Genomic DNA, 22,996 nt, shown 5'->3' with positions numbered 1-22,996 from the left:
ACATAAACTTGTCAGATGTTAATAAGTATATAGATGCATAGGACCTCTTCACTCTATCTATGCCTCTCCTCCAAATACTCGTTTCAGCATGGAAAAACTGAAAAAAAAAGTGTATTTGTACCAAGTTTAATTTGGAGAAAAAGAAATCATCTCAACTGTTCCAGCATTCATTCATAGCATCAGGTATCCCACTCCACTTTGGGGACAGGACTGATCTGACATGTTTAAGAACTTAGTCTGTTGCTCCAAAACCAAATGATTTCTGTTTTCTTATCAGTCTGTAGCAGCAAATTATCTTTGATCTCAGCCTGTCCTCCCCCTCCCAAACCTCACTGGCAATCTCTTCTCTTTTGAGAACCATTTGCTGTGTTTTCAACTTCTTTCACAAGATCTAAGCAAGCTGGGATATTCACCAACAAAATCAACTTTAACTTTCCATTGACAAAGCTGTCCTGTGCTACCGAGTGCCCTATTACAGTCACAAGTTCAAACTTCCAAAAACAGGAAATAGATAATGGAGGCAGAAACTAATGCAGCCTTTACTTTGTTCTTAAAAATGGTAAGTAACAGCTAGCATTGATTTCCATACCTCGTAGCACAATTAACAGGTTACTGATAACTATGAAAATGAAGGAAAACAAAAGACCAGTTATCTTGTAGATCCTTCCCATCTCAGCCGTAGAAGAGAACAAAAAACATGGATGAGCAGCTCTTGACTACACAAAGGTGGCATCAAGTGCACTGGTTCTGTGGAACAAACGGGATTCCTCCTGCCTGTGAACTGTCTCCATAGCAGGAACAACCAGGTGACAGACAAGGTAGAACTGTCATGAGGGTGTTAAGCTCACACCAAAAGGAGATCCTGTTAACGCATAAGCACCATACAAAGTCTCCAGACCTACATGCCATAATGCCATGAATGCAAAGTATCACAGACAAGGAGAAGACATTCCTTTTGCTGCCTGTACGGCCATGCCAGAAGCCTACTGATAAACCAAGATGAAAGGCAAATGCTTGTACCAAGAACAATTTTGACATTTTGTCTACTACTGAATCCTCAAAGATAGATTCATGAGGTCAGAACATTATGACAAACCATAGGGAGGAAAGCTCAGAGGGCCAAAAGAGACACAGTGGCATTCCACAAAGATGCCTTGAATCTCCCCATTTCTTTGCATTTATGCAGCATTTCACAAACCTTAAATTAGTAAGACTTCAACAAGCTGGAAAACACTAACCTTCCTCTGCTGCAGGGGCACATAATAACTGAAACACCCAACCCAAGGTCTTGCAGCAAGTTGGTACAACTACGACCTACTTTTGTCCCCTGGGGATCTGCTTTATGCAGGAAGATTTCCCTAGTACAGCTATGCCAGAAACGCCCACTAGCAGTGGAATATCTCATACCAAAGGAAGGAGTGCTGGTGCTCCCTGGATGACTTAAGTACTCTGAGCAAATGACCTTCCGAGCTCTAGAAGAGGCTGAGGGGCGTGACTTCTTCCACACTCCTAACCCTCCCAACTCTTAGACCTGGCCTGAGTTCCAAATCTAACCGCCTCCAGGCAGTTCACTTAACTGAAACATGTCTCAATTTAATAATCTGTAATGTGAAGGGCAATGACGCTCCCTACCTACAAGAGCTCTTCAACTTTCTAGAAGTGGGTGGCACAAAGTTTAATCCTTCTCTAAAAGGAAAGTACTTAGGTTTCACTGCCTCACAGCATGCTCATGAAAAGTCGCTGCAAAATACAGTATCTCGCTAGGGGAGCAAATCCAAGGCTGGGCCTTACTAAACCTCTGCTGGGCCATCAGAACACAACCAGCCTTTAAGGAAAAAAACAAACAAACAAAAAACCCAGGAGTTTTGTAATTACTACTCTGGAAGAATCTTCAGAACATCCTGGTTTTGACCTCTGTCACCTCCCAGATTCCCCATGGAACCTGGCATTAATTGTTCCTTCTTTTTGTGCCCAATATTTCCAAATCACTACAGTAATATCACACCTTAGGCTGGGCCTTGCCATTTTAGAGTAGTTCAGCAGAGCAAAGTACATCTCTTCTATCAGTTTGGACTAGCAAAAATGGTATCTCCAAAGCATGGCACAGTCTTCAGGAGTAACTTCCAATCTAAGCATAAATTCACAGGCATGAGATTTCCCAGCTGCAGTGATTTCTACACAAGCTGTCACAGGTAGTGACAAGTTGGGTGTCAAAAATTTGCTTAAGTTGACATTATTTTTGTGGGAGCTGTGCAAACAAACCCAAGCAATTCTCTTTTTAATGCTCATGACAAATATTTCACTTACACTTTAACAAAGACACTCATTTCTGTGTTTTCAGTCCAGGTCCTGCTTCATGTTGCTACATGCAGGTAGTACCGGCTCTACATTCAGCTGCTTGTTGCAGCTTCTCTTTTAAGCATTTTTATTAATTTGATTTAGTAATATGCCACCCATTAATATTCTGTTCTGACAACAGACTTGGGTAGTTGTATTATTTCCAGTGAGGACGAATCTGCACCAGCAAATCCAGTCTTCAGAAACAGTTATACAATGAGAACAGGGAATACATAGATTATCCTGTGCTGCTATATGACAACACCATTTATCAGTGGAAAGCAGAGAACTAATTTTGCCAAAAAGAAACAAAGCAGTTGCTTTGCCCTCCAAAGAAAAAGACAACATCCCCCCCCCCATCACCAACTCATTAAATGTCTCATAGACTTCAATCTCAAAACCATTTAAGAAAACAGGGTCCACTTACCTTCATACACATTTCTCCATACTGAGCTCCCTCTAGTTGCACTGAAGATTACTAATCAGCATGCCACAGGCAAAGTGGATGACACCAATATTGCCACAAAAACGCATGGCTCCCACTTTTATACAATGGTAAGAGGATCAGATATCAGGCTGGACAGCAAGTTCTAGGGAATATTCTAAAGAATATTCCTTCCTAACCCCAGATCCTTATGACTCTGCACATACATACAAGGCACACCAAGTACCTATTAAGAAAGGATTTTCTGCACTGATTTTCACCTCAGACCACTGACTCAGTGTCATGCCTCCAGATGTGGCCAAGGTGAATAGGTCTTCTCAGTTATACATGAGAGACAGAAAACTTCTGACTCCTACAGGCATGTAGCTGGAGCCCTGAGCCATGAGAGTTAACAATAATGCTACCTCATGAGGTTAGACTGAAGAAAAGTAAAGCAAAGAAAAAACAAAGGAACATACAGAAGAATCCAGTAAAAGCAGTATTAAAGTAAAAGCAATGTTTTTATTTATACCTTACATCACTGGAAAAGGCAATTACATAGCTATTATTGTTCACAGATAGCACAGAATTTGGATGAGACTTAAACATCCATTGCTTCTGGGTTAGGAAAACCTCATATGACAAGAGCTGAGAGGAACCTGGGGAGGTAAACTAGAAGACTATCCACACTCTTTGAGCACAATTTGTAAAACCCTCCTTATTGGTATCTGAGTAAGGGGAGGGAGGCGTCAAACCAAACCAGATCTTTCACCATAGACATTGGTAAAATTGATGCGTTGAGTTTGTTAATCGTTACTGATTATCTGATAAATTGAAGATCCATTCTGATATGTTTTCAAGTGACAAGGGGTTTGAGTGGGGACTTTCCTCATGTAGATCTATGCTAACTGCTTGGGGCCAAAACAGAAGGACTCATGATAGGAATGGAAAGTGACAACAGGGTAGCTGGGTCTACAGCCTTGCGGCTTTAACCAGCTTAATAGGGAGACACCCCAGGAGAGGGAAACAAAAAACAGTTCTGCTTTCCTAGAGACAGATCTCACCTGCCTTCTTTCCAAGGACACAGCTTTCATGACTAGTGGTTTCTAAAGCAGAGGTGCTCTCCTGTGCTTTACCTGCTAGGTGAGAGCAATGGGGTTTTCAGGCATTCAAAATACCGCTAAAATGTTAATAATACATATGACAGAAAAGAGGCGAGTTTTATGTTAGAAGCAACTAGCTAGGTTCTAATGATGTCCTTCCTGGAATGTTTCTTCTTGCCTTAAATTTGCCAAAAGTGTTTGATATTTTAACAAGGAATAAGAACAGACCCATAGCTAGAAGAAAGACGCGCTCTGTGCTTGCCACCCACTTTACAGATCATAATGTTTTACTTTTCAACAGGGTATACATATATTATTATTAAATATACATATTATATATATAAACACTATATATAAAAAGATCTTACTGATAAGTTTAAAAAAGCACATGATCCAAAATTTCATATAATCATGAACTAGTGGGCAACATAATTAAAAATACATCAATGCAATATTTGGTCTAAGAAAAACTGTGGGTTTTTTAGCTAGAAAGAAACTTTAAAGTCAAGTGAAGAACTCAAAGGCAACTCAGATGAATAACTGGCAAAATATTATCTGAGCAATCACTTGTCTTTCTAAACTAAGAGCTCTGCTCAAGGAGATTTATAAAGGTAAAACATCCCATGAAGCAAAGTCACTCCAAATTAAGAGACAGGAAAAAAAATACTGTAAAAATATAAGCTAAGATGGGAATAGTAGAAGGCAAATTTTACAACTGCGAGTGGATGGCTGGTGACATCTACAAAGCAGCTTTAAATGCTGGACAAAAGTCAATGGAGGCAAGGCAAGATAAGAAAGGGCCCAATGTGTTTGTACAATGGTTCACAAGAGGCTCCCAAGGGAAAGGGAAAAGGCGACAGATATACCTACCCTAGCTGCAAATGCAAAAGGACAGCAGGGCCCATCGTAGGTGAAGTCAGTCACACGATAAAGGTGACAAGGAAAACATACGATGCGCCAGACTGAAACGAGCACACAGACAAAAGCGTAAAACAACAAGGATAATCAAGGTGCCCCAATACTCAGGATCAAGAGAAGGAAATGACCAACTTGAATACATTTCTCTATAAAGTTTGTTATTCATGTGTCCAGCTATGAAAAATCCTATTAAGAGTGACACTGACCATCAGTTTCACGCTAAGAAAATTACAATTTAGAAAACTACAAAGAAATTAAATATTATAGAATCTCTTCTCTCCTTAGCGACCTCTTAAAATCTGCTTTCCTGGGCTTGGTGAAGAGCACGTTTCTTTTTCTGCTTTTTCCTCCTTTTCTTTGAAATATGAACGGCAACCTCACATTACTCCCTTAATTTCCTGTCCATTCGCTGTTGCTCTCATTTTTACATTAGCACTAATGCGAAAAACACTGTAAACCATGCACAGGCTAAGCTTTAAAAAATTAAGCTGGGTATTTGTCAACCTTTTAATTCCTCTGTTGAACAAACAAACAAAAAAACCCACAACCCACACAACTAGGAATCCATCAGTAACGCAAAGAGCAATGCAAGGAATCTATAGACCCATTGTTTAAAAACTATGAGCAGGGAAAAGAAGACTCTATGAAGAAGGCTGCCCCTGCTAGTTTTTTGAAGGCAGAAAGAAATGTGACACAAAAGGTCTGAGGAGAAAATTAGAAGCAGCTTTCAAAATAACACTACACAAAACACCACTGTGTTAGGATGGAAAAATGGGAAAGGAGGGAAGAAAAGGGGGGGGGGGGGGCAAAACAGAAAGGGGAAAATAAAAGAAAAAAAAAGGAAAAAAGAGAAAAAAGCCAATCCAACAGTTCGACTGGTAGGATCTTTAACATTGCCAACTCACAAACCCATCAAACATTTTCCTCCCATCCACTATACTTCTTTCTTTAATACTACAGTCCTCCTGAAAAAGGGAGACAAAAGAAAAATGATTGCACTAAATTTGCATAACTGCAAAACACAGGAGATTTATGAGCATTTTTAACAGCCAAATCAGCCAAACAAATTGTCTGCAGAACTGCAACAGCAAGCTATCGGGGTTCTTACCGTCAGCAACATCACAAGTGTGTTGGGAGAATCAAATCTTTTATTATAAAAATCAATCACAATTCCCATTCTGTTCCTCAATCCCTAAAAAAAAAAAAAAATCCAAAAAAACCTGAGTGCTGCTAATTTAGCCTTCTCACTGAAGAATGAATACCAGATAAAAAGGGAGCTGACAGCTGGCCCAGAGCCAAAAGGAAAGCTTTTAGGCACAAAAATTGCCGAGAACAATGTTTGTTCTGCACTCAGAATTTTTTTTACATGCAACACTGTACAGACAAGACGGGCATATCTGGTGACATGGCTAAGAATATACATTTATGATGGAGAATACTGCCTTTTAAAAGGAGAAATAAATTAGAGATTAATGCCTTTTTATGCAAGCTGCAAGGAGAAGAATTCCTGGAGCAATTCAATTCAGCACAAGGAACAAGGTTTCTTTCAAAAAGTCACCCTTTAACTGGGAAGGGCGCTTCTTTGCAGGGAGTCTGAACTGAGAAATACGCAGCTCCTTGCTTTCTATTTATAGTCATTCAGGCAGTGAATAGTCTCATTCCAAATGCCACAAGGCATACTCACAACCTTTTATTCCAGAGACCTGATTTGTGTTTCATTTCAAAAAGTCCAGCCCGATGGGGAAAAAAAAAAAAAAAAAAAGAGGGGGAGAGAGAGAGAAAAGGCAACGCAACACGCAACAGAAACGCTTTTTTTCCCCCAACTTTTCCTTTATGAAGCTGGTGCTGGAGAGTGTGGAAAAGAGGGGGGGGGGGTTTGGAAATTCCCTATAGGAAGGAAAAAAAGTGTGAGCTTTGGAAGTGCATGCATTTTTACTCATTAACATTGAATATCAGTTGCCCTGCAATTTAAGCAAGTTTGGAGGAAGAAGGAAAAGGAGGGAGGGGTGAGAGCATTTCAATTACTTGGCTTTGAAGGACCCTTCTGAATGAGAAAGAGACAGAAAACACTTGTCAAATGCAAGTTCAAGTGAAAGCCACTTCTGCCAATGAAGTGTGCAGATGGCTGTGGGGGTTCCACTGAACCCTAACTGGGCCTCTATTATGTCTTTATTGCTTACAAAAAGGCAAGGGTCACCTTCAGTTTAGAATAAGTTAGCATCCTTTCCCACAGAATGACTCTGGCCAATCAAGCCAAGCAAAGGAAGTCTTCCTTTGAGTGACTGCTATCCCATCAGCAGACTGAAGAATTTTTAGAAAGGCTAAATAGACACAAAAACCTTTGGTCTCATCTACACTACTGACATTTATCAGAAAAAGTTCCCACCATTGCAGGCAATCTTGGGAGAACTAGGGTAGGCTGGTGGTGGCTGTCATGTATGTCTGTTAGATTTCTTTCTCATTAGGGCTGGATGATACGAGTCTAAAAACAGTACTGACAGCTTTCAAAATTTCACTAATAAGACGTGGCACGAAAAGCAAGTTCTACACCTCTATTTTTAGCATGTGTTCTTCAGAAACACGGGGACGCCGTCAGGCCAGCCCATGTCAGGTCTCCTGTTTCTAACAGCATCCAGGTTCACATGTTTCACAACCAAATGTTGCAGAAATTTCTGCCGATAGGCACATGTGGTACCACCACCTGCCCTCCCAGCATTGCTCAAGACAATCCAGCTGGTGCTTTCCAACATTATCTTCTGTGGTGCTGTGAAATACCATCACCAATGCAGAAGCCTTAAAAAACCCAACACAGCTGAACTAGAAGGTAGATAGAATTTGTCTTTGTGGCACAAACTCTGTATTCTTCATTTGAAAAGCTCACACCTAAGCCTGCTAAACACCAAGAAGGGTGCAGTGTCCTCCCCAGTGCGTTCAAAGGATTACATACAAGAAAGAGAGTTCCAGACACTGAAGGGTCAAGTATCTCCAATACTTTCCTTCCAAAACAGCAGGGGAAGGACAAGGACTTTTTGCCAGTGAAAAGAGAGTTTCCAAACAGCGGTGAAAAACCAACCTACCTGATAGGTACACTGCGCATACTGACACAACTACCTCCAAAGTCTCAGAGAAACAAGTCTCTCTCAACACTGCTATAAGACAATATCCATGGGATCACAACTCCTGGGCAGCACAAATCACCTTCCCCAGAGGTCAGAGGTAAGCTGTATGGCAAAGCTTAGTATTATTCTTGGAAGAGAACAGGAGAAAGTAGGAAAACAAATGCAAAAAATGGAATAGTATTTAAAGAAAATTCCTCGTAGCTATTGGCAAAAAATATAGCAACTAACTTTGAGAAAGTTACTAAGATAAAAACTCTCTTAACTATCCTACCTGCTAGTCTGACAAAGAAACTCCAAGTTACTCCAACTTCCATAGAAGCCACCTTTTTCTCAGCAACTGGAAAAAGACGTACTTATTCTGTGCCAGAAAATATATCAGGTTCTCATAAAGGGGGGACCATTTCCACGCTTCATAGGTACAGAAGCCTTCGTACCACTAAATACAAAATCCCTCTTTTAAACACAGGAAGTTGATCCCAGTAAGGGAAGTAAAGCAGAGTTCTCCCCCTAGCAAGCAGAAAAGGATGATTTGATACCAGATAGACTAAAATAATTCTTCAGGGAGAAAGGAGAGTCTCAAGCATGTAACACTCAAATAATTCTTCAACTTTGTAGTTTAATACATCCTCAGGATTTCCTCTTGATAAATATAGCAAAAGCTGCACATACAGAAGTAATTCCTGAGCACTCCACAAAGACCAAATTTAGAAGCTGTCTGCCAGTTGCTTTTTTTTTAAGTCGTCCCTTTGAAAAAAAAGTAGTACAAAACAATATAGTCCCTGGAAAATCGACAAGATTTAGAGGTCTTTATGACTATACAGCAACCCTAATAAATCATAAATTGTTATAGATGAAAATAAGTTCATACTGGTACAGATTCCACTCTGGAAAAACTCAAAGAAGTATTTAAACTGGCAGCTGCCAATATTTGTGGATTTTTCACTTTGAAGCTAATGGATACAGTATCAAGCTGGGCATATAAAAGTTTGGGAGAATCCCTGATCAAGAGCATCCTATGGAGGGTCATTCAATCAAATCATTATTTGAGAGTTTTCTATTAGCACATTAAGTGGCATGACTAACACAGGCCACATCATCTCCTGTATCCTCTACTTGGGACAAGAAGCCCATGCTGCAACTGCTTCCACACAATGGGGTTTTGCTTTACTTCTTTACAGACAAACATTTCTGATTATTTATGATGCTGAAGGCAAGGTCAACTAATATGAACCTTGCACTTGGAACAGAGTACTAAACTTTTTGACGTTTCTTAGTTCCTGGAAATTGGGAAAAGTGGGGAGGAGGGGAGGTTAATCCAGTATCTCAGCACAACCCTTAAGAAAAAACTATCCTTACTAGAGAAAAGATTCGGCTTTATTATTATTTATAAAATCCATTTATGCTCAACAGTACACCAGACAGCAGTCTTCACTTCAGACATGTAGCTGCCTTTTCCATATGCATGGCCTAGATCATGAAGAAAAGAACTGGCATCTTGAATTTGATTTAAAGTTATCTGGGAAATCTCAGCTTAAAGAACTAGGAATATGCTCACGGCACCACATGCTGCTGAGGAGACACGGTACAATGTTTTTGGTCCAGGACATTTGCCTTGAGGACTGAAGCCTCCACACCCCTGTCTATTGGGCTGCTGCATTTCAGCCAAAAGGTGATAAAGACAAGACTAATTCAGGCTAGGTCATCATCCACCTGCAGAGGCACACCCCATCCCATCTCATCTGGAACAGCAGAAAAAGTTTTACTCAAGGCTGCTGAAAAATGGAAAATTATATATATCTCCAAGAGCACTACTGAACACAGGATGGAACTGGCCAAAGTTTGGATGTGTCCCTTATATGAAACACTTTCCTCTTCAACACTGTCATACCTTTCTCTTGCTTAGGGCTCGGATCACCTGGTAGCTATCTCAGAATGCTGAAAAGGGACAGGAGGGAATTCACCTTGATAGGTTTATCTTCTTCCATTTGGTCAATGAGTCTCTCTGTTCTGTGAACACTTCCTTACTACATAGCTTAGAGCAGAAGGGTGCGACGCTTATGTTCTGATCAGCTAAAGCATCTCATTTCGTGAACCTGGATCTGACTTTCTTCAGCAGCTACCACACTTGGTAACAGTCCTCTTAAAAGTGAATAAAGCTCATGTGGTGCAAGGTATAAAATAACATACTGAAATTCCTAATTAAGCAGTAAACAAAATACAGACAACTTGATCTTGTAATTAGAAGTGGAGCTAGAAGGCTCTATGCTCCTAAACAGGATATGGCCATTGTGTGTTAGCAGGTAGAGGCTGGCTATGTTTCTGTGTTCCACAAAGAGGTAGTCTCACACCAGGAAATCCTGAACCAGAGTTTAGGGTTTAGAAACATGTAACACGGCCAGAAGAGTTTAAATGCATAAGAAACCATTAGGATCTGAAATCACTCAGCAGTTTGATCTGCTGAACATTACAGATCATTATGTGTCATGTCAGCAGTCCCTGTTCCCCACTACAGGCTGGTGTGTACAAGGCTGGACCAACTGCATTACTACGGTAGCAAACTAGTTAAGAAAGATCATTCCAAATATGCCTGATCAGAAAACTAAATTCAAGTTCACACAAAAAAAAGCAGAGGAAGTTAAGACTTCACTAACACTCCCTGCCAGTCTGAACTGATGTGCTTATTCTTGACTCCAAATCTGGTGATGAGTCTGACAGTGCAAGCAGAACAGCCAACAGGCAGATGAGAGAAGAGGAGAAAATAAAAGACCCTCTTCCCCTAGCTGCCAGGTTTCCTTCTTCTTCCAGAGGTGCACACCCTTATCACTGAAGGAGCCCTGTCAGGCTTTATATAATTTTGTAGAATTAGTGAGAATCTGTTTTATTCTTTATGCAACTCTCCACAGATATGTATAATTGTCATCATTAAAGCACTGAAGCAAAAGATTCAGCTCTCTTCCCTCCCAGAAAGCCTATGTTCCACCCCAGCAATGTCCCTCTGGGAAAAGCAATCATAACTCATTTGTCATCAGTCTTAACAATGTCCAAGAACTACCAGAACGCTGCGACAACATTTTAAGATAGTCCTTCCTCCAAATGACTCCTCCTATCCATTCTACGATGACTATCTTGCTGCTAGTAAAAATTTGGTCTCAAGCTCACTAGTATAGATTATTCCCCTTCAGAACCTTAAAAGATAGTTATACTCCAGGTCTTTGGACACTGCTACAAATACAGCTCTCATGCAATAATGTTTGCCGAGCAGCTTCCTTCGAGTAAAACAAAAAACCCCCATCCACCTACAACAGCATTCATGCTTGCTGGTTCTTCAAGCAAAACACATAGCAATACAGAGGCCTAACAGATATTTAAAACTTATAAAAACATAGTGGTATATAATGCTTACAAACCACATACGCTCCAACAAAAAAACTTACCCAATGACCACAAACATGTACACATGTCACTCCCCCAACAACACAGCTTAATCCCAGGCAGGAGAGTAGTACATTACAAAAAGAAAAACTAGAAGTGGCACCACCAGCAACATTCAAAGGAGCAGCCCAGGTTGCAGGAATACACTGCTGAACAGAGCTATATGAACAGCAGGGATGTATATATGGTTTGCTAGCCCAATTCCGACATGTGCTATTCAACATTAACATATTATATGTCAATATAATATGATATGTATCACTTTAGATACGTAGCACTTACATTTGTAAGTTTTATCCGTTCTCGATGCATCAGAAGCAAAAAATATAGGATATAATGTATATATGCTTCATCTAGGGACCACAGTATAAGCTTCAATTAATAACTTATTTCTAACAGTTACATCAGCTGATGTTTCTCTGCCACAGTTCTAAATCAATTCAAATGTCATTGAGAAGTTTCAAAAAAATCACTGAAATTAAGGCTCCCTCACTATCATCAATTTAAGGGATTTTATTACTGCAGCTGTCTACTTAGACAGTTTATGTACTTATCTATTCTTTAGATCAAGGAGATCCTGTATTTCTTATTTCTATATCCATTTCACTTTTCTGTTCTCATGTATTAATATAAATATGCAGTGTGGGGATTATTTACATTAATATAAATATAAACTAGGTCTTCTGAAATACACTTATATTTATAGAAAAATGAGGCTTTGAGTTTTTTTATATCTAACTAGCATGTGGTGATAAGTTTAAATTAGTTGTTCTCTCTATGAGATTTGCCTGTTTCAGTAAATCAGTCCAGAATATCTCCCAAGTGGTTTATTACACTACATAGTCTTTTTAATCCTTCGGTGAAAAATGCCAATGCAAAGAAACACATGCACAAAAATGTATTGGTTATGAGAAAACATCTCATGTATAAATTAAATATTGCATTTTTTAGGTCAAGCAACTGGAAAACAATGTGTAATATTTGAAGTATACTTGGACTTGTTTAGAAAAAGCAGCCTTAAATTAGTTTAGTTGTTAATTTTTCTCCCCAGTACAACTGACTTCCGCAAAGCCTACTCCCATTTACGTAGCAGATTGTTCCAAATGTCATTTGTCACTATTTATGCAGAATGTAATTAACAACAAACTAATTATAAAGATTGTTTCCTCAAATTTCAAGGACAGCCCACGTAACTGCATCTTGGAAAATTTTTTCAGCGAACTCCAGGATAGTCATCTGGTGCTGACTTACACTTCAGACAAACACTCTACAAACTTGCAAAGAATTACTGTACATAATTATGAGTCTTCTACAAAGACAAATGAAGGACATATGTCAATAGAGGGGAAGTGGTGGGACGAGGGGAAGCTGCCAGAAGGGATAGTCTGCATAACATTTATTCCAAGAACATTGCACAAACTTAAGTAAGATGCATACATAATAACAGGCACCTGAGAATTCAGCAATTGCTCATTATGCAATTATACCTTAGGCACTTTAAGCAAATGCTGAAGAAATAATACATAGGAAAACCTGGCTAACCACAAAATTGTTTTTAAGGAGATTTAGGAAACTCTACACGTGGATGCCATTGGGTGTTTGCTTCTCTCTCTGCTGGAACCCTGTAATCCTCATTAATCTGCTGTTTGTTCCTGGAAAGTACCTTTTCTCTGTCAGTAAAATCCAGAGTTCAGTTGGATTAATCCATGCCCCTTACTCGTAGCTGAAGCCGCACGGACAAACACATGATTTCAACAGATACAGCCCAAAGTTTGCTATATATTTTTCCTTGCTGTATACTTTGCCAAACTAATTAAAAAAATAAATTAAAAGCTGGGAACCATGTTACCACAGGGTGCCAAATTTGCAACGAAAGCCCCATAGGCTCCTGTCACGCAAAATTTTGACAAGTCTTGCCAAATGGTTTCTTCAGGATGCAAACTGCTTGTGAAGTAACTGAGCCCTTTGTGTTGCAGCTGAATGCTGCAGATGGAAAGGTTAGGAAAGGTTTTTTGCTAGGAAAGGGTAACTGCTGTTTTCACCTCATGAAGTTTAACATGCACAAATAAGAACATACTCTCCTGGTACAGGATGCTGCTTGGTACCCTCAACAGCTCTGCAGCATTTCTCTTCTAATTGTGGAAGAGCGCACGCAAAAGTAATGTCAGAATGTGTTACCAAAACCAAACAAAACCACCCCCAAACCAAACAAACATAAAAACCAGAGACATTTACAGTACATTTCAAACCCAAGGTCCAGCACAAATAGGACAGATGTCTTCAAATTTCCAAGCTGTACAAATTTCAGTCACTGTTTAAGAACTTCATATATGAACAGGCCTTCCCAGGGAGAGTAAGATGACTCCCTGCAGATCTAAAATACCAGCAACCAGAGGAGAATACCAAGCAAAGGTACGCACAAATATGCACAAGCTATATTCACTCTTGTTTTTTTTTTTATATGGAAAGCAGCTGAAGGCATGCTATGTGATGAAAGCAATTCTCTTCTACAAGCTGTTCGTCAGCAAGCTACAGAAAAGCCTGCACAGTGCACCTTTTACATTATCGGGCATCAGTCGTAATATTACTTCTTCCCTGACAGGCTTTAAGTCCAACCACGCTCTGCACAGTAGCAGATGTATATAATGGTTTCAGTTTATTCTATTTTGCAATTTCTACACAGTGAGCTGGGACATTTTAAGGCAGGTGAAAGTAGATGGATAGAGGAAAACGGTGGAGATGGGAATTTTCTCCTTTACCTTATGCCTTTTGCAGATCTTTGGTCTCCGGAAAATTTCCAGTTGCTTCAGGAAATCTGGGACTGCAGTTTTTAGATGAGAAAACTGTCAAGTGACAGCACTGCAAAAGCCCAAGAGAAACTAATTGCTCTGAAAAGAAGGTGATGGGAGGATGCACCCTAACAGTCAACTACTCCAATGCACAGCAACATACTGGCCCAGCCACTGTCCCTCTCTATTACCATCTAACAGCTTTTCGGCCTCCCATCTTCAGCACATACAAGCCAGCATGCAGTGGTCCACATGCCACCTTCTTTGCCTTCTGCAGTAGAGTGCAGCTACAGCGTGCCACTTTCTGCATGGCGCAGGGGCCCTCCAGTTGCTTGAAGTCTTCCTCCTTCAGGAGCACTCAACATAAATCTGAATGCCATTTTAGATGAAGCAAGAACTCTCTCCTTGCAGTGTAGAAACAGAGTAAACCACCCAAAACTTCATCAACTTTTTTTTTTTTTTTTTTTTTGCTACCTAATGAGTTACAAAATAGAGTTACAGCTTACAGTTACTATCCCACCTAGGTGTTAACACAAACCAAATTTATCCAGTAACATGCTTCAAGGTACTTTGAGGTGTTTACCGGGAAAAAGAAAAATCCTACTATACTATAGGTGACCTAGCTGAGTAAAATATAAATGCATATCCTCGACTTGCCATCAGCTGGTTTTTGTTTCTGACAAGCTGTGGATGCAACAGACATACATACACATACAGAACAAATCACCAAGACACCAGCTGCATTGGCAAGCCACTTAAATGGCATGCTCCTTGCAACAGAACACATGCATGACAGAATGAGTTTACGCTGAATAACTACAACAGCAAGTAAAAGTGGAAATGCCCCACCTCATACACCATTAGAGTGAGGTTTCACGTGTACTGGAGCCAGCAGAGAAGCACAAACTACGGCTTATTGGAAACATCTAGGATATTGACAGAACCTCTCAAACACAGAAATCTTGCAGGAAAGGACTGTTAGCTTACAAATATAGCAAGATGAGCAATAAATGTGAAATACAATCCATCAAATCAATTTGCTTCTTTTAGAAAATATTTCCTTAGCACACTTTTTTCATCTTGTAGAAGAGTATTAATGAAAAGAAGCTCTATTAGAGACCAATCTCAAACCGGCCAGTATCTGAGCTCTGTCAGTGACCGGTTAAGTCACACAGCTCTTTCCCAAGTGAGCAGAATATACAAACATGTGTGGCACATCTTCCAAAATGGAAACTTAAAATTTATCTTCTAATGGTAGTTCTGCAGTAGACATCTAACATCCATTTCTACTGATAACATGCCAGTGCCGTTTTAACTTGTGCCAGTCAGAGCAGACCACAATAGACCCCTTCACAGCACAGTTCAGAACTGTGGGCAAACACACATGATTTTTTCCCCATCATATGGGCCTATTCAGGTATTTGTAAATACAGCCTCAGGATTCTGTTCGTGATAGCTAAAAAAAGTAAACTCCAAGCATAAAAAGTGCAAAAAGAAAAAAAAAAGGGGGGGAAGGGGTGAGAGAGACTTAAAATGAGAATATTTACACCTGTTTTAAACTAAGAAAATGTGGAATCCATTGCTAGGAGCATGGAGATTTCACTCTTTGTGCTAACAATTAAAATGGGGTTGCACAATATATAGGAATCAACATATCTAGTGATGTAACAATCCACATCACGTAAAGAATATCTTCTGTTTGCAAAACCAAGTGAACCACCCTCTTCTCGCTCTTTTTGCAAATAGAAGAGAACCACAAAAAGTAAGTATAATAAGCAAAAGGAAAACTGAGGAAATAAAAAGCTTACTTTGGCTTCTCTGATTTTCCTAAACTTTGATGCCAAACCAAACAGTATTGCTGGCTTCACTGCCTTACAATAGAGACAGACTGCATAGACCGCTTAAACCCATGAAATGCATTGCACAACTATGGTCCCAGCTATAAAAGGTGGCATCTGGAATGTTCCTTGTCCTGCAGGATGAAAAGTAAGGGGGACAGGAACTCTCTGATAGTCATCAAGCCCGGTACTTAGCTACTGCCAAACACGTAAGTTACATTTCTGGACCTAGCAGTCAGTCTTGCTTCCCCTCCTCCTGAGGGCAAAACCTTTAGAGAGCACAGTTATTCCTCAAAATTTATTTATCTAAAAATGCTGCATATGCTACTCCCCCAAACAACATGAAAACTCAATCAACTTCACAGACCACGACCAAGCAAAAAATTTCTATATTGTTTTTCTTAGGTGTTGGTACAGAAATAGACTGTTGTAACAGTATAGTCAAAACATAACTTCAGCAAACTAGTTTATACCATAGGAAGAAAATTTTTAATTACTTCTTTAAACAGAAAAAAACAGTTTTTTGGGTCTTTACTCTCACATTCTGGTCTGATAATTGTTTTTACGAGTTTATTTCAATTAGCTAGTTATTCCCCTCGTCTTACTTTGAAGCTAATTCAAATTCCCTGGAGAATTCCCTTTTCAAATTAAAATACTCAGAGCTAATTATTTAGCACCTTTAATTTTCAAACTGTTCTTCTGACATCTTTGTGGAAGATAAACAGTTACTTCGTACTAAGTACATACCACAACCAGGTCAAGGGACCTATGGCCACTGGTCACCTGGAGCTTAAAAAGACATTAAAAAGGCATATTTGTCTGGCTGACAACTCTAATGATCTAATGATAACACAGTAGGAATTTTTGAATTTGCCTGATCTCAGGTCACGTCTCATGCTGTCACCCAAACCCTCAGGTTAATCATAACCTACCATGACAAATTTAGATTGAGGTTCAAAATCCAACTTTTCCATTTTAGAAATATGAGTACAAGTGGCCAGTAACCAGATGTGCTTCTTAAACAACTATTTTGTTTAGAAACTAAGCACTGAGAGTGGTGGGGAACACAACAGGATCATAAGTAACTGTCTGAGACTTCTTCACAACATCTGGCTGTATCCATATTCTCTATCCATATCCTCAGCTGTCTCAAATTAAATGGACACACTAGTGCAAGTAAGCCCACTACTACATACAGGTCTTCCACAACTGCATGAACACATTCACAACAAATGTATAAAATGGCTGTTGATAAGTATTCCTAGATTACACAAAAGCCATGTGTCCTTTTACATCACAATATTACCAAGCTCTACCAATTTCCTGACTTTCCTCTCAGTTAAATACTGTTGTTAATAACTCACTGAAACCTTAGAATCTCATGAACACACACTCAGAAGCCCAAAAAAATCCTTGCCCCAAACTTCCATTCTAACTTTTATTTATTACCTTCTGCTCTGAGTGAAACTGCTTTGGGACTCGGTTCTCTGCAGTGATATGTAAGACTTGTTTCACTTCTGCGGCAGCACAATTATTCTTTTAGATTAAGATTTAATCATGGGATACTAATGCAAAAACAACGGGGGAAAAAAAGGCATCACCTTTAGGAGAATGTCTCTGGGAACATCTCGAGCCTCCGCGGTGCAATTGTCAATGTCCCTGACTAGACCAGTACACATGCCTGCTTTGACCACATTTTAAATTTAAAGCAGTGAATCTCCAGAGATACTTCACTGCCTTACTCCTGGGAGCACATCATAACAAACGAGCAGATAATTTGTCCAACTTTGTCTAGTGTTTGAAAATAGGTAGACAAGATGAATTTTTTGCATTTTTAAGAAAATTCTTCCCAAAAAAGGGGGACATAAGGGAATCACACCATGTTCTATCAGACATTCTTTCAACTAAGAAATACTAAACATTGTCATAAATGTTTATGCAACATTGTGAAGAGGATTTCCCCCCCTCAAATTCAGAGGTAGTATGCCTACATTGTTTTCAAAGCAGGTAGTACATTAAAAATTACTTCTTGTCCATGCATCTTGACACCACGTAATCATTAAGGTCCTGAAATATGGCTCTCTAGGGCCCCCACATCCACCTTCTCCTGTACACAAACCTTGCATCAAGTCTTTCACATGCAGCAATTTTAGATACTAGTTCCAAGCACCACAGACAAGTCAAAACATCTTTTAAAGAAGTTGTACCTGAGTGTCCTAATTTGTTGCAAAAGCCTCAGGTAAAACCTGAGATTTCAAGCAATTAAATTACACTTGTAGCAGTGTAGACATAACAAACCTAACATTTCTTGCAAAAGTTTTCTGAACCACATGAATGTGTTTCCTTTCTTCTCAAATATGTCTTGTTATGCTAAATATCATGTTAATATTAATGAAACAACAGACTCCTCAAAAATGGATAAATGTATCCAAGACAAAGCGGCACATGAGAACAGCACTTGTTTTTTAAGAATGCACCCAAGTATGGCTTTATTACTCACCTCAATTTTATCTGTTTTTGCATCTCCCCAGTAAAGCTTCTCTTTTTCAAGATCCAGTGCCAAGCCATTAGGCCAACCTAGGGACGTATTCACCAGAACTCGCCTTTCTGAGCCATCCAAATAAGCACATTCTATCTTCGGACTTTCACCCCAGTCCGTCCAATACATGTAGCTGTAAAAAAAACCAAAAAAACAAAAAAACAGAAAAAAACAAAAAAAAACACAAAAACAAAAAAACGCGGGGAAACAGTCAATGCATGTAACATGCAAGACAAAAAGTGTCAAGATCTGTCCTGCTTTTGAAAGAACTTACTAACTTTCTGCTTTCCCAACTGCAGCAAATAAGCCAACTCGAACTGTAATCAGCGATGACAATACAAAGTTTGAGCATTAAATAAATTAAACTATTGAAAATGTGCAGTGGACCAATTCTTTCATAGTTATGATAACACTGGAAATGCAGAGAAAAGAAGATTCAACCAAACACACAATGTACAGGTTCATTGAAGAACACTATATTTAGAAGTCACGTTTTATATACACAGTATTAAAGGGATGAAGCAAGGGAAAACCAGTTATTTCCAGAACATTTGACAAATAATACACGCATCATCTCACAATTTGCAGATTTTCAGTTTCAGGAGACCATAAACTGGATCCAAAGACCTATCACGGGGCTATCAATAAACACAAAACTTACCCCATTAGAGGATTGAGCACTATTGCTCGAGGTTCGTCTAGGTTTTCTGAGATAAGGATCTTTCTTGATGTCCCATTCAACCGTGTCACTTCAATGCGGTCTGTTCCAGTATCAGTCCAGTACAGGTTCCTCGCCACCCAATCCACAGCAATACCATCTGGATGGTTGATTTCTGTGGTTACCAGAGTCTGTGCTCCAGAGCCATCAAGGTAGGCCCGACGAATTGCCCGAACATCATCATCAGTCCAGTAGATGTAGCCTTCCACAGGATCGTAGTCTATGGCAATTGCGTGTCTGATATTGTCTATCTGCAGAATAATGTCAGTGAAATCTGGCATATCCAGGGAAATCCTCCTCAAGTCAGTCCTTCTAGCAAGCAGCAACACTTCTTCAGCACCTGGGGAGAAAGCCATTCATGGTATCATTTTCTTTGCTATTGATTTGAACACTTCAATACAGCATAGCAGGCTGTGAACTGCCACTGTCACTATAATAAGAAGAGATTTCCTTAAAATAAGGATATCAAACTCTCATTGAAATATAGACTTGTCTGAGCAGGGAGTTATCAGTTCTTCTCGATAGCTACTTGTGCTGGTACTCATTTCACAATGACAGCATCTTTCTTCTGGCCTCCTAAACTAATATGGAACATAGCAATCTCTATCTAGAATCTAAATAAATAAGTAAATAAATTGGTGGGGGTAGGTCCAAATATTTCATCACATTATATAGAATCCCTCACCTCAGCCAAACTTCCCACTAGCTGTTATCAGTGCATTAGATGTGGTTTTCACACACAAGCCCTACATAATAAATGACAAGGGCTAACAGAAGACTTGAGTATTTTGTAAACAAATTACATTAATACAAAAACAGGACACACAGTAAAACATCCAATTGCTTAACACATTTTCCCCACATTCACCCACGCATGCTTCAGCACAAAAAAAGCAATAGTATGTGTCTTTTTCCTACTCTGTTACTAAATCGATGCTGTGTAGTTTGAAAACTGACAAGGAGTTTTTATCATTTAGCAACACTCCAAAAGTGGAAAGCAGAACAGAAGTCACTCGTCACATTTCATTCAGACCAGCAAACACCAGCAGGAGATGGTAACTTCCAGTTCCCAACAACAGCCCAGCTTGCATGAAAATGGCCCACATGGGACATATCTTCTGAGCCCACCAAAAATAACAGAAATTCAGATCCTCATAAGAATATTCTTCTAGAAATAATTCTCACCTAGGCATGCATATGGAGTTCTGGAAACTCAGAAATTGAATCTATTGCACATCAAAACCAAATTCACATTCACTTTGGAACCTGGACTGTGCTGCTATTTGCTTTTGGGTTTGGAAATCAGAGCTTAGTCTCCAAATAGTATCTCAGAAGCTCTGAAAAGAAACAGTGCTCAGGCTGCAAGTGTAAAATAAAAGGAAAGGATCTAGAAAAGCAGTGTTGTAATATCACCCAAACAAGTTTGCTACACAGCGCGGAGGATGTAGTTTGATGTGCACTTTGTACTACCTCAAGTCACCATAGCTCCTGAAAGAAGTTGTGCTGTCCTTCTCCTTGACATGGGGTGCTCGTTCTCACTTCTGTACCACTCCTTCTCACATGCAAGAACAGTATAGCTGTGTGTTGCAAACCAAACTGAAGAGCTGATCCAAACAAAAACTAACTCAACAGAAATAAAGCCTTCAGCCTAAGTTAACAACCAGACTGGTTCACTGCAGTGCTCCACAAACACTTGTGCTGGCACGGGGAGGGACTCCCAGCAAGAATGCTTCTTCCAGTCAGTGTTAGCTGAAAAGGTTTGATAACCACAGCATCAGTTGCACCAACAAACTTTGAGGGAAGGCTTGGGTAGAAGGAAAGCAACAATAACTTTGAGCTCAAAAACCACATGGAGAAAGGGGAGAAGGGAAAGCCCACACATTCTTGACAGCAAAGCAAGAGAGGTGTCTACCCTCAAATTTCCTGAATACAGATTTTCTAACTTCAAAGGTTGCAAAATAAAAACAGGTTTTCAGGAAGTGTTTCTTATGCTTGAAACTTCTGGTCACTTCTCTGGACATAGCAAAACCAGTAACTTGTTGCCCAAGCTGAGAAGGGAACAGCCCCAGGTGAATCTCCTGGATTTTAGCACCTTTACTGAATAAAAATAATGGGATACCTAAAGCAGTATTTGATATTTTACATTATGCTTAAAAATGTTGGTTTACCTTCTGAACAGTGAAAAATCAATCAATCATTTTCTTAAAAAAGACCATGGTGGACAGAAGTCCAATACATAGCTTATACCTCCTCTTCTACCATGCTTCTTTGCTAGATATACATTCTGACAAATCATCTTTGAAAGATTAACCACATATAATGGCAAACAACATGAATGAAAAGCGACGCTGCCAACTACTTCACTGTAACTACTTCAGAGTACATCAAATGCAAGACAGTTCCCAGACAGCTACTTTTAAAAGCTATTTGGGAACAAAAGCAGTCCATAGTCTGTGATGCTGTTCTCACTCTCATCAAGGATTACCCCAGGAACAGTAGTCTCAGGGCTATGCTGACATCTCTGGATTAGAAAATGAGTCAAAACCAAGACAATATGGAGAGAATCAAACTTTAAGCAGAAAGGGAGGATCTTCAAAATAGTAAAAGGGTTGTATTTAAAACTGACGTATGCAGTGTTAAAAATTGTATTTTTATGAAGCCTCTTCAAATAGAAGGGCTTTTAGATCTCTTGTTTCATTAACTTATTTGTGTTGACATTTTGTTAGAAGTACTTAACTGGTACCAAGTCCCATGGTGCTAAGTATTAAACGTACTTGTTTTTTCTGACATTAACATCTCCAAAGAACTTACAGTGTCACCAGACAGACACTGGTTTGCTGAGAGCATGTTAACTTGACAACAGCAAAAATTAAAAGGAACCCATGGTATATTATATATGGATTTATATTACCTCCATAAGTACAGACTGTCCACCACCAAATAGTCTCTCTACAGGAAAAAGGTCCTATTTCTTAATACATTTAAACACACAGAAAACGTTTGATTTTCTAATGCAAATTCAAATTACACCTTAATAGCCAAAGGGAAAAAAAAAATCACTGTTAGAGAGAGCACCTGCAAACCAGGATACTGATCTGCAACTGCAGAGGGCAGAGCGCAAGCTACAACAGCATAGCAACTACAGCAGAAAAATACCTCATGTAACAAAGTTTTATGTCTTGCTTCTGTGTTTCTGAAATATTTCACTTGTGGAAGTCAAAATAAAACCTCCTATTTAGTGCAAGTTAAGTAAAAATTCAGGCTCAAAACTCAACATGGAAAGGAGGACGTATCTGGTCACCCAAGTGCTCTACAAACACAGAAGAGTTTTAAATTATAAATTAATTTTAAATTATTTTAGCTCAACTGCCTCAAAAAGTGAGCAGCACTGTTCACTGTTCAGCCACCCACAGCACTGTGAGTTTCATATCCACCTTAACTTCTGAATTTCTATTATATTAATGTGTCTGCAATCATATTAAAGTATGAGTAGTGTGAAGCAGAGGAACATCAAATACATGCCCAGCAACTGCACAGCAACAACAAATATTACATGTATTTCTAAGACAACCAACATTACATTAGCAAAACCACAGCAATTACCAATATTACGTGTATTTCTAAGATGACCAACATTACAAGCATCATTGCATGGGAACAGACAGACAAGAATCAAATGCATATGTTTTGCCTCCACACAAATGATTGCAGCTTCACCTTGGTTGACTGTGAACAAGGTCAGAGTTGAACGTACCAGAGGACAGAACTGGCAGTCTAAG

General features: G+C 39.4%; 1 protein-coding gene across 4 annotated transcripts in view; it reads right to left on the bottom strand.

Moving 5' to 3' along the window:
* LRP5 (LDL receptor related protein 5) overlaps nucleotides 1–22,996 on the bottom strand; it is a 163,921-nt gene that overhangs the window by 65,864 nt on the left and 75,061 nt on the right. For all 4 annotated transcript variants that reach the window (XM_087745897.1, XM_087745899.1, XM_087745901.1 and 1 more), the window contains exons 6-7: nucleotides 19,161–19,557; nucleotides 18,461–18,632 (exon numbers count right to left, since the gene is read on the bottom strand). In XM_087745897.1, the coding sequence (XP_087602023.1) occupies nucleotides 18,461–18,632; nucleotides 19,161–19,557 (569 nt within the window). The remainder of the gene's footprint in view (nucleotides 1–18,460; nucleotides 18,633–19,160; nucleotides 19,558–22,996) is intronic.

Source organism: Nipponia nippon, unplaced genomic scaffold, assembly GCF_047370975.1.
Source record: "Nipponia nippon isolate SJK-2023a ecotype South Korea unplaced genomic scaffold, ASM4737097v1 scaffold_10, whole genome shotgun sequence".
Lineage (NCBI taxonomy): Eukaryota > Metazoa > Chordata > Aves > Pelecaniformes > Threskiornithidae > Nipponia > Nipponia nippon.
The sequence above is the reverse complement of the archived record's forward strand: the minus strand, read 5'-3'. Positions and strand labels throughout refer to the sequence as shown.